The sequence below is a fragment of the Delphinus delphis genome, chromosome 17, assembly GCF_949987515.2.
Source record: "Delphinus delphis chromosome 17, mDelDel1.2, whole genome shotgun sequence".
In the NCBI taxonomy this organism is placed as follows: Eukaryota; Metazoa; Chordata; class Mammalia; order Artiodactyla; family Delphinidae; genus Delphinus; species Delphinus delphis.
The window spans coordinates 4,819,695-4,832,917 of record NC_082699.1 but is presented as its reverse complement, the minus strand read 5'-3'; the positions used below and the strand labels follow the sequence as shown (position 1 = coordinate 4,832,917).

Sequence of the window (13,223 nt, the reverse complement as noted above, 5' to 3'; positions counted from 1 at the left end):
CAGGGAACTTTGCTCCATATTATGTAACTACCTAAATGGGAAAAGAATTTGAAAAAGAATAGATACGTGTATATGTATGATATAGCTGAATCACTCTGCTGTACACCTGAAGCTAACACAACACTGTTAATCAACTATCCTCCAATATAAAATTAAAAGTTAAAAAAAAAAATCCACAACTCAGAACAGTGGTACTTAGCCCTCAGACTGCTGGGAAGATTGAGTGAGATCCCCCAGGGAAGACACCGAGAGCAGTCTGACATATAGTAATTGCTCAATACAAGGTAGGCACCGTTAGCTGGAGAAACTCATGTTTACATTTATGATTAAGAAATATTATTAATTAATTAATCCAACAAGTATCTACTGAACTCCTGCTTAAATGTCTGATCCTGAGCCTGGCTTCTGGGTTGTCGCAACCTAAGCCACAGGCAATTGGGCTTTTTTAAAAACAATGTTCTTTATTGGAAGGACTCTGAGGGACTAATATTCTGAAATATTAACATATATTAAATAAGAAAATGTAATAATCATCTATCTAACCTATTCAGCTATGACATACGCTGTAATCTCCATTCTGCAGGAGAACATTGCTAATTCTGGATTATGGCCCATGTGTCTCTTCTTCCTTCATTCCTGCTGAAGATTCTTTAGAAATCACTTAGCAGTTTATTAGTATTTCTACTGAACTGGAGGAAGAAGGATGGTGTCACCCTCATCTGAAGGTGACAACAATGGGAGAAAAGATGGTAGCTTGAAACCTCTTCCTCGGGGATTCTGTGATGACACAGGAGTTTGACCCTGACAAGCTTTAAAAATATTCACATTTTGAAGTGACATCCTGAACATTTAGATGACACTAAAGAGGAAATGGAACTGGTTTTGACATTTTGAGAACTCACATTTTGAACCTATAACAATAATACTCTTACTTGACATCCATATTTACTTATCCTGGGGGCTGACTAGGCATGGGGTACGACTCTTGGAGCTAATACGTATGTGGAGACAAGTGCAGAGAAACTAGGAAGACGACAGATCCACTTTGTAACAGATGACTTCCAGTGCGGTGGTTTACGAAAAGGCTTCGTTTTCCTATACGTGCTGATGCTTTGGGAGTGAGCCTGCCGTGTTACAATTGGAAGTATCTGCGTCTTCTCGGAACGTTTAGGTGTTTTCCTTTTTGAGGGTCTGGCCTTCACAAGCAGGGGTGCCGGTGGGTGGCGCTCACCCTTGGCCATGTACTCGGTGATGATGTAGATGGGCTCCTCCTTGGTGACCACGGCGTACAGCCGCACCAGCTTGTCATGCTGCAGGGTCTTCATGAGGTTGGCCTCTTCCAGGAATGCTTGCACAGACATTGTGCCTGGCTTCAGGGTTTTTACAGCCACTTTGGTACTGTTGTTATAGTAACCTAGGGAGAGAAGAGAAGGGAGGCCGTGGTTTATCAAAAACTTCATGCAGACTTAGAAGGATATTTAGTTATAGACAGAAGAAACTTCTATGAACTCTACAGTGTTAACATTATCTAAAACCTGTATATGTAACATTAGGGGCAGCTGGGTAAAGGGTAGATGGGAATTCTCTGTACTATCTTTACCAAAAAATCCCTAGGATGATTCTGAAATCAAAAGGTTTTTTATAAAACAATGGTAAAATAAAACTCCATATATGCACTGCACCATTTTCTCTAATTAATAAAATGTTCTTTATCCAAAAAACCACACACACCAAAGCTCTATATACTCCTACGCACACACAAACCCTGATAGTGGTCTGGAAGAAAATACACCAAAATACACCGAGGACTGGCTTAATTATGGGTGATTTAAATTTTGTTCACCATACCTTTAACTCTTTACCAAATTTACTGCAATGAATATGTATTATTTTTATAATCAGAAAAGAAAAGGCTTTGCACTTGAAAAAAATGTACTAACTTTAAAGTACAAACAATACACTAGAGTCAAATAAACATTTCCCAAAGTTTTCAAAGAGAACTGGATTCTGCGTGAACGAAGGGCTCTGGGCTGAACTGTGTGGGGACCACGGCCCGCCCCACCCGCTGTGCCAGATGCAGCGCGAGTGTGGCAGTCCATCAGGGAAGATGCCTGTCTGAGTCGATTAACTGCAGCATTCCCCACACTTCTGACCCCGGAACACTTCTTCGTGTACCTTTTCACACCCCACAGAACGTACTTCGGGAAATACTGCCTCTACTTAACCTGGTGCCCCCAAGGTACCACTTTTCTGGGACCTGCTTCAATGATGTGTTTACGTTCAAGCTTGATTTTCTCCTGGGAAAGCTTTTTCTCAGTGGTTGGGAAAGCAGAAGTAGAGATAATCACATGCCCCTTTCCTTTCCTTTCTGTTTCCATAGTTCTCTTAGAAGTACAGAAAAGGGTGAGGAAGGAGGAAGTGGCAGCTGGTCACCACCACGAGTCATCCTGCAGTTCACCTCTACTTGGTGGCTTTCAGCCTGATACCACCTGCCCCAAGAAAGACACAAGTCTAAGGAACGGTGATGTGAAAATGTCCAGTCCCTTTTCAGGTCACACGATTATTAGCAAATACACAGCTTACGCTCAGTGAAAATCAACAATGGTGGTTGGTCTTTGGGTGGCAGAATTTGGGGCGGCTTTGACTTTCTTTTGTTCTCTTTTATTTTGATTAAATTTGTGAATGAGTATATATCTTCCTTTCTTTTTTTAACAAAAGGAATTATTTTTAAAAAGAAAAGGAAGTATGTTTCTATTTCCACACCTTCCAATGGGTAAAAAAAAGTATTAGTTTACAGCTAACAGTCAACTCTAGTTAGTGACTTTTCTCCTTATCGTTAATACAGCTTTTTCTGCTAAAACTTTTCCTTTTATATTCTCCTTTGCTTTGTCCTTAGTAGTAGCTTTCCATGCCTTACAGGAAAATGAAGAATGCAGTATATAAAATAAAGTAAGCGTGGGAACATATGGAGAAGACAGTAATATAAAGCTGACAAAATGTTGTTCTAGTTCATTATCACAAGCCACAACCTACACAAAATAATGGAATTATGAATATATTAAACTGATTCCCATCTCAATGCATAATTACAAACAGTACGACCTTTCATGGGTGTAAAGAGTAAATTTAAAGTAAATCCCACCAACAAAAGTCCTTTTAGGGGCTTCCCTGGTGGCGCAGTGGTTGAGAGTCCGCCTGCCGATGCAGGGGACGTGGGTTCGTGCCCCGGTCCGGGAAGATCCCACATGCCGCGGAGCGGCTGGGCCCGTGAGCCGTGGCCACTAAGCCTGTGCGTCCGGAGCCTGTGCTCCGCAACGGGAGAGGCCACAACAGTGAGAGGCCCGTATACCGCAAAAAAACCCAAGAAGTGCTTTTAATATTACATTTGAATCAAAAAGGTTCCATTATAATTTAAGAGTTCATAAATAGGTCTTCATTTACATCGATATATCCATGGTAAAGTACAGCAAGGCGTAACAAGAAAATATACCCTCTCTGACATATAAAACTGACAAAGGACTAGTGTCCAGAATATATAAAGAATTCCTATAAATCAATAAGAAAAATAGGCAAAAGCTTGGATGGGCATTTTAAAAAGAAGAAATTCTAATGACTAACAAACTTGTGAAAGAAACTCAATCTAATCAGTAATCAGCGAAATGCAAACAAAGCCACAGGGAGAAACCACCACCCGGCAAGACAAAAATGACCAAGTCTGACAATCTTGAGTGCTGGTAAGTGCCGGTCCCTTGGCAGGGGAGCTGGGGCAGTTCCTGCAGCTCCTTTCCTGGGCTCTTTTCTGAGCATCAGTGACATTCAGTTGTAAAGCTCCTGTCTCCAACAATACCCTCAAGGTCCCTCGGAGGATGTAGACAGAGCAGACTCCTTTCTAGTGCAGTTGTGTTGAGTGACCACCCACCCGGGCTGTGCCGACCCGGGGCCCACATCTACCCAGCACCACTGTGCTGTCAGGAAATGGAACACTGCCGACCCTTGTACGTTGCTGGTGAGAGTCTAACCCGGACGAGAGCTTTGGAAATTAAGTTGGCAGCATTTCGTGGAGTTGAAGATTCATACACCTGTGATCCAGCAAAGCCACTCCTGGTCATCCAGAGAAACTCATGTTCCCTCACACCAATCAGCACAAAAACGTTCCCAGTAGCCTTGTTCATAGTAGCCAAAATGTGGGAGCGACTCCAATGTCATCGATAAATAGTGAGAAATAGGTAGGATTCCTTTACATAAAGTGCAAAACCTGGCAAAACTAAACTATACTGTGGACACACACCCCGATATTCAAAAATAGCAGAACTACAAAGAAAAGTCAGGAAATTATCGCAAAGTCAGAAGAGCAGCTGCCTTTGGGGGACAGGCGGGGTTGTGAGCGGCAGGGGGTGAGTGGGCGCTTCGGGCTGCGACCTCAGTGGTCACCACACAGGTTTTCATGTTGCCATTAGCTACGAAATCCAACATTTGTGTGCTCTGCACCTTTCTGTCTGCTTGTTACATTACATGGCAACCAAAGAGAAAGGAACAGAACTGCTCTCCCTTCGTTGTCATAAAAGCCACGGGACTCATTCAGACTTTCACATAAAATAAAATGATGGGTAAAGGATGAAGAGAAAAATGCTTTCCAAGCGTAGGGGGAAAAGTTAGCAGGAAATACTGCAGCTGCTAAAGATATTAAAAATGCTGATAAAGAGTTTGAGATGAACAGTGAATAAAACAGCTGTGTCAAACACAGCTCCAGGATGGCAACAGCTCCCGCCCTGCGGCCTCTTGGGGCTGTGACATTTGCACGATACGGCAGGTTTCCACCTGCACTAAAGGCATGACTTTTATTCAGCGCTAAGGATCAAATTGTACTTTACCGAGATATTCCCTGGTAGTGGCAGGTTCACACCAGTCACAGAGATTTGGATTGTCATTACAGATGGAAACATATCCATCACTATGTATAAAATAGACAACAGGGACCTACTGTATAGCACACGGAACTCTGCTCGATGGTTTGTAATAACCTAGAAGAGAAAAGAATCTGAAAAAGATTCTTATATGTAACTGAATCGCTTTGCTGTATACCTGAAACTAACACAACATTGCAGATCAACTATATTTCAATAAAAAATAAATAATTTTTTAAATAAGTAAATAAATAAAAAGGAAGTTGCAAAGCGATTTTAAAAAATCTGTTGAAGGTAGTAAATAATTTCGTGTGGGTACTGCTGTCTGCCACAGGTAAGGAAGGCCGAGAAAGCTCCAACTCCAGGTGTGACTAACGTGCACAAAAGAGCCGAACTACCACACGACGGAGGGTGGTTTTACACAAGAGGCATGGAGTTGATTTTAGAAGGTAGCTGGTGAGTCATTGCAATGCAGCTGGCTCCTGTGAAAATCGATCGAGCAAAGTTCAATGCAAAATCACCTTCCTTTCTTTCCCAAAGTCTCTTCAAAGACCAAGTGGCAACAGGAAACATCACCCTTCGTGTCACAGATGGGTCAGTTCCCTGGGAATCCGACAGCCCACTGAGGAAAACGTGTCTCCAAGCTAGATGTCAGAGGATCACCGGGACAAGAGGAAACAGCTTGAGGGAGAAACTCCTTTCTTTTATTCCCCCCCCCCGCTTCCCCCCCCCCCGCTTCCCCCCCCACCCCGCAACAGACCACTTCCTTGTATTTGTCCACGGTGCTTCGGACCAAAAAACCCACACAATGAAGTGTGCCTGGGAGTCTGTGAGCCACTTCTCACGCTCGACGAAAATATTCACTGACTTAGTTAACAGGGTTACAATGTTTAATTTGTTGTCCTTTTTATATCAATGAGCAAAGCTAGCCAGCTTATTCCTTGAGAAGTAAAAACTAAATTCTAGCAGCTCTAAATTGCACAGACATTGCTCTTCATGGGTCCCTCGGTCAGAATGAGACGTGCAGACACACACGGGAGAGGGGCATCCTGTGACCTGCTTCGCAGCACAGCACCCACCAATATTCTTCTGGTTTTATTCCCCAGCATTCCTCTGCTAAACGCATTCAACAAATTGACGTAATTTCAGTGGCTAAGGAAGAGCTCCCTGGCTGGTAGCCAGAATCACAGACCCATGCTTGCACGAGATCCCAGATCAAAATTTTCTATTGTTTTCCTTTTCTCTTCTTTCTTTTCCTTCCTTCCCTCCCTTTCTTCTTCTCTTTCTTTAATACAAAACTAGAAGGAGAAAGGCACAATTAAAAAACAAACAACTTTCGATTGCAATATCCTGGCCGTGATATTATGCCACAGTTTTGCAAGACGTTACTATTGGTGGAAACTGAGTAAAGGCTACATGGGACCTCTCTGTATTATTTCTTTTATATATACGATAGCTTCATTGAAATATAATTCATATACCATATCATTTTCCCATTTAAAATATACAATTCGGGGCTTCCCTGGTGGCACAGTGGTTGAGAATCTGCCTGCCAATGCAGGGGACACGGGTTCGAGCCCTGGTCCGGGAAGATCCCGCATGCCATGGAGCAACTAAGCCCGTGCACCACAACTGCTGAGCCTGTGCTCTAGAGCCCACGAGCCACAACTACTGAGCCCCCGTGCCACAACTACTGAAGCCTGCGTGCCTAGAGCCCATGCTCCGCAACAAGAGAAGCCACCGCAATGTGAAGCCTGTGCACTGCAACAAAGAGTAGCCCCCGCTGGCCGCAACTAGAGAAAGCCCTCATGCAGCAATGAAGACCCAACACAGCCAAAAATAAATAAATAAATAAATCTAAAATATACAATTCAGGACTTCCCTGGTGGCCCAGTGGTTAAGACTCTGCACTTCCACTGCAGGGGGCACGGGTTCAATCTCTGGTTGCGGAACTAGAATCCCACATACCGCATGGCATGGCCAAAAATATTAATATAATAAAATAAATTTAAATAATTTATTTTAAATAAATAAAATTTAAATAAATTTAAATAATGACTTAAAAATAAAATATACAACTCACTGGCTTTTGTATATTCAGATTTGTGGTACCATCACCACAATCAATTATTAGGACATTTTTCTGGCCCCAAAAGAAACCCTGTACCCATGAACAATCACGTCTCCATCCTCCCATCCCCCCACCTGAGGCAACCACTCATCTACTTTGTCTCTACAGATCTGCCTATTCCAGACATGTCACATAAATAGAATCACATGATACATGGTCCTTTGTATCTGGTTTCTTTCCTTTATCATCATGTTTTCAAGGGTCGTCCATGTTGTAACATGTATCAAGACTTTATTTCTTTTTATTGCCAAGTAATATTCCATTGCATGGATACACCACGTTTGGTTTATCCATTCATCAGCTGATGGACATTTGGGGTGTTTACACTCTTTGGCTATTATGAATAATGCTCTTATTTATGAACATTTGTGTAAAAGTGTGTGAACAGATGTTTTCATTTCTGTATTATTTCTGACAACTGCATGTGACTCTATAGTTATCTCAAAAAGTTTAATTAAAAAAAAAACAAACAGGGCTTCCCTGGTGGCGCAGTGGTTGAGAGTCCGCCTGCCGATGCAGGGGACACGGGTTCGTGCCCCGGTCTGGGAAGATCCCACATGCCACGGAGCGGCTGGGCCCATGAGCCATGGCCACTGAGCCTGCGCGTCCGGAGCCTGTGCTCCGCAACGGGAGAGGCCACAACAGTGAGAGGCCCGCGTACCGCAAAAAAAAAACCAAAAAAAAGCAAGAAACAGCTTGTGTTGAGGGGGGAATCCTGGGTAATATCTCGTCTCTATTTCATAGCCTTTGCTCTAATTTATCATACTATCTTCATAATAAAATTAAGTATTTAATAATTACAACAGTTCTTAAATGCTGTCAACTGTATTAAATGCTTACCTGCATCATCTCATTCAATTTTTATACCATCCCTACAGGCTAGGTTCTATTATAACCCCCATTTCAAGTGAGCCTCTGCTATCTCTCCCTTTTCAAACATTATTAGCAAATCAAACAAACAACCTAATTTTAAAAATGGGCAAAGAACCTGAACAGACATTTTTCCAAAGAAGATATATATACACATCACCAATAAACACATGAAGAGATATTCAACATTACCAATCATTAGGGAAATGCAAATCAAAACCACAATGAGACACCACCTCACGTCCACTAGGCTGGCTACTAACAAACGAACAAACAAACAAAAAACCCACCAGAAAATGAGAAGTGCTGGGGAAGATGTGGAGATGGTGGTGGGAGTGTAAACTGATGCAGTCACCAAGGAAAACAGTATGGAGGTTCCTCAAAAAATAAACATAGAACTACCGTATTATGCGGCAATTCCACTCCTGGGTGTGTACCCCGCCAAAAGTGGCAGCAAGGTCTCAGAGAGATACTTTTGCACCATGTTCACGGCGGCATTATTCACAACAGCCAAAACAGTGTCCATCAGTGGATGAACGGGCAACCGAAATCCATTGTTTATGGATTACTATATAGTCATCTACATTACTGTATAATTAACACTCAATGGAATATTGTTCGGCCTTAAAAATGGAAGGAAATTCTTACATACACCTACAGTAGGGATGAACCCGGAGGACGTTATGCTGAATGAAATAAGCTGGTCACACACACACACACACACACACACACACACACACACAGACACAGACAAATAACTGTATGATTTCACTTATTCGGGGTCCCTAGAGTAGTCACGCTGTTAGAAAGTAGAGTGGTGGGGTTACCTGGGGCTGGGAGGAGGCGGCAAGGAGAGTTGTGTTTAACGATGTTAGAGCCCCAGTTCTGCAAGATGAAAGTTCTGAAGATTGGTTTTACAGCGTGAATGTCCATACCAGTCCTGAACTATACACTTAAAAATGGCTACGGTGGTAAATTTTAACACACACACACACATGATCAACAAACCTATCCAAATGCTGAATTTTCCCAAGATTTTTAGCCTCTTTCAAACAGTCTAAATAAAAAGTAGCACTCTGGAGAGACCAATTATATCTTTTCCATGGTCCCATTCTCCTCTCCTCTAAACCTCAGTTTCTCCCAGGCAACCACCTGGGTACCCGTTAAATAAAACTCCTCTAAGATCAGCGTCGACATTGAGCACGTGGAAGCCCATGAATGGGAGAGGGTGGGTGGGCAGGGGGATTTAGCTCATCTGGAATTGGAAGCAAAGAGGTTTTCTCCATCCCAGAAAGCACCAGTGGCTTGAGCTCCAGGTGACAGTTTCAGCACAGCCTCGAGCCGCTGAACAGAAATTGGCTCAGGGGCTCAGAACCGGGCTGAGAGCAGGTCTTCTCAGGCGTGGGCCCTCCCTGCTGCCTTGCTGTGAGGGCCTGTGAGCTCACACCCTCAGCGTCTTTGGACTGTACGAGCTGGGCTGGCACATGGCACTGGTGGGCACCCCCATGGTGGAGCTGGTAAAGAGCTTACCATTCCACTTGCTAGTAGCCCTTGGGAAAATTTTAAGAAAACACAAGAAGGCTATCGCAATCTCTTCCCCCTGAAGCTGGTAACTTCTCAGACCAGCCGATCTGATCTCTCCGGTGCACACAGCATGCGGTTCAGTGCCTTTATACCACTTCAGAGCTGAACGCAAGGAGGGTGGAACAGACCTCCACACGACCACTCCGTAGGCAGGGTTACTGTTTCAGAGCAGACGAGGACACCCCAGCAAGCTCCCCCTACTTTATCCTCAAGACAGATACGCAATTCCTTCATCACCAAATCTCCATAGGAAGGTCTAACTGGATTATTTCTAGTTTGAACTCATAATTAAAACGGGGGGAAAATCCACTGAAATATAGCTTCTAGTGACTACAGTCAAACATGGTAAGATGAAAATAATAATAAAAATAGAGCACGCATAGAGCCAGACTCTACAGGAAACACTTCAGGCACATAATCTCCTTCTTCCTTGCAGCAACTGATGAGATAGTTGTTTGCTCATTTTCCTGATGAGGAAACTGAGGCCAGGGAGGTCCAGCTAACTTGTAGGTAGCTTAGCAAGCGAGCGAGTCCAGGGCTCTGGGAGGCCGCAGCAGTTGGCTTCTTCCTCGCCTTGAGTGACTCTGGGTGAGCTGCTTCCCTGCTTCTCAGGGCCCTCATTCATCGATGGTGACGGTGACTCCTCCCTTCCAGCCCTACTGCTGCGAGTGTGTGAGACAGTGGATGAAAATGCACTTGGAATGTGTAGCTGGGACATTCTTTTCTCCCCCCCCTCCCCCTGGACACTCATCTCCTCCCCAGTCACGTGCAGAGAGGAAGGATGGACTTGGAGACCTAGAGGGCAGTGAAATGTAATAATGAATGTGTATTTTCCTGCCAATAAGCTCACTAAAGACACAAGTCTGGAAAGGGGAGGCGAGGGACGGAAGGCAGAGTCCCTGGTTCCTGGCCTGAGCCGGAGGTTGGAGTCGCCGTGTTTAGGGGAGGGTGGTCAGAGGACAGACGCCTGCAGCTTTCAGAGAAGTTATGGCCTCTAAGAGGGATGAGAATCCAAATGAGCGAGTAATGCTGAAAGCATCTGGGGAAAGCGCTTTCGGATATTTACACAATTTGAAGGACTCTCCCTACAGATGATTCATTAGTTACAACAGGGAATTAAAAAGTCACATTCATAACGGAGAAATCTGGTGGTCCTCCTTAAAGTGAAACAGAACATTGGCAATGATGGGACCAACCCTCATTCTGCGCCGCAACGGACGCAGGAAGACACGGCATCGCTTAACACTTAGATGCTATCCGTGCCCAAGGGCGTAACCTGGACCAAATCACAGGAAAAATCAGAAAATCCAAACGAGGGGCAATTCTTCAAAGTGACTGACCTGTCATGAACGATGGAGGTGGGCTGGGGGACCGTTCCAGATTCAAGGAGACTCCAGACAGGTCAACTAAACGCAAACACACGATCCCGACAGCCATGAGGACACCCCTGGGACAATGGGGGGAATTCGGATGCAGATGCTACACTAGACAGTGTGGACCAACGTGGAGCTTCCCACACGTGACCACTGTGCAGTGGGAGTTGATGGCCTTCTTAGGAGACACCTGTGTAAGTACTTAGGGGTGAAAGTCATCGCCTCTGCAACTTACCCTCATGTGGCTCCACAGTAACAATAAGATACGTACGTGTGTGTGTGCGTGTGTGTGCGTGTGTGTGTGTGTGTGTGTGTGTGTGTGTGTACAGAGAATACAGCAAAGTATTAAGTGGTGAATCTAGGTGAAGAATATACAGTGTTTATTATACCTGCCCCTATTCCGTGGATTTGGAAAAAATATATTAAGAAGTAACTGCCAATACCTCGGGGGAAAAGTTGCAATTTAAAAAAAAAAAAAAAGAGCAGATACCAATTTGACCGTTCCTTCAAAAGTTAAACATAGAAGGACCACGTGACCCAGCAATTCCACTCCTAGGAGGATGTATATAACCAAGAGAAATGAAAACATTCGTCCACACAGTAATTTGCACACGAAGGTTCAAAGAAGCATTATGCATAATAGCCCAAAGGTGGAAACAACCCAAATGTTCATCAACGGATAAATAGATAAGTTGTGGTACATCCATACAATGGAATATTGTTCAACCATAAAAGACGGAAGAAATTCTGACACAGGCTACAACGTGAGTGAACCTTGAGGACACCATGCTGAGTGAGATGAGCCAGACACAAAAAGACAAACATCTGTATGATTCCACTTACATGAGGGCCCTAGGGTGCCACAGCCATAGAGAAAGGAAGCAGAAGGGTGGGTGTCCGGGGGCCGGGGTCGGGGGGGAAGGGGAGTGTCTAGTGTTTCCTTCTGGAGTCATGGAAGTATTTTGGTACTCGATAGAGGCGGTGGCTGCACAGCCATGTGAAGGTAGTAAATGTCACTGAGTTGTCCACTTTAAAATGATTGATCTTGTGTTACATGAATATTACTTCAATTAAAAAAAAAAGGTGGACAGAGCAAGGAGGGGCAGGAGGTGACGATCTGGGCCGCAGAGGGTGGGCAAAGACACACCTAAGAGCAAGATCACAGCCCCAGACCTGCGGGCCCGACCGGAAACAGAGTGCCAGGTACACACGCAGACCCCAGTGAGCAAGGTGAGGTTGTGTACTCACAATTTACCTGAATTCCATTATCATGTTCCCAAAGACTTGCAGCGCAGGAAGAATGCAGAGGCATATTTAAACGATACTTTGGCTAAAGCAGTGGCAACAGGAGAAAGTGGGCAAAGCTGTGATCCCAGGGGCCGAGATTTTAGAGGGAAACCTCTCCCTCGCAGACCGGCTGGGCCGGGGCTGGATGGGTTTTAAAAGCTGTCTGCCCCTTCTCTTCAGAAATCATGTTTGCTCTCACTCACACAAAGCTGGCATGGAAGCCATGATGCAGTAAAAAATCGTTTTAAAAAATTCTTTTTATGAAAGAACAAGGAATTCACAGTCATTATAAAAGCTTTAGAAAAGACAGGTGGGCAAAAAGTATCTGCTGGAGAAAGCCACTGTTATCATTTTGGTGCTTTTCTTGCCAGCCTGAGAAGGCAGTACTTAACAGTAAGGAACGATTCTCTAACGATGGAATTTTGAGTATCTTTAGAAAGTTTCTTGGTGAGAAACAGCAATACCTGTGGGGCTTCCTATTAATCCCACTAGTAAGGATGGTCCTAACCCAAGTGTACCCTTCCCTGAGATGCAAGCACATTCCTGTACCTAACTTGTGTCCAGAGAATCTGGTGATGAGAGAATCACGGAAGAGTAGACAGAACCACCAGGATAAATGCCCACTGCCCGCTTCCTTATAAACATTCATCCTTGGGACTTCCCTGGTGGCGCAGTGGTTAAAGGTCCGCCTGCCAATGCAGGGGACACGGGTTCGAGCCCTGGTCCGGGAAGATCCCACATGCCGTGGAGCAACTAAGCCCGTGCGCCACAACTGCTGAGTCCGTGCACCACAACTACTGAAGCCTGCATGCCTAGAGCCCGTGTTCCACAACAAGAGAAGCCATCACAATGAGAAGCCCATGCACCACAACGAAGAGGAGTCCCCGCTCGCCGTAACTAGAGAAAGCCCATGCGCCCAGCAACGAAGACCCAATGCAGCCAAAAATAGATAACTAAATAAATTTATGAAAAAAAATTCATCCTGAAAGAGAACTACTAAGTCACGAGGAAGAGGAAGAGTCTAATCACGTAGGTTGTGTAGGCTAGTTCTTGGCACAGGTGGACAGAGGAAAA

The 13,223-nt window shown here is 44.4% G+C and overlaps 1 protein-coding gene across 5 annotated transcripts in view; it reads right to left on the bottom strand.

Moving 5' to 3' along the window:
* Positions 1-13,223, bottom strand: part of LYN (LYN proto-oncogene, Src family tyrosine kinase) — a 112,288-nt gene that overhangs the window by 34,179 nt on the left and 64,886 nt on the right. For all 5 annotated transcript variants that reach the window (XM_060035390.1, XM_060035391.1, XM_060035394.1 and 2 more), the window contains one exon: positions 1,232-1,414. In XM_060035390.1, coding sequence (XP_059891373.1) covers positions 1,232-1,414 — 183 coding nt within the window. The remainder of the gene's footprint in view (positions 1-1,231; positions 1,415-13,223) is intronic.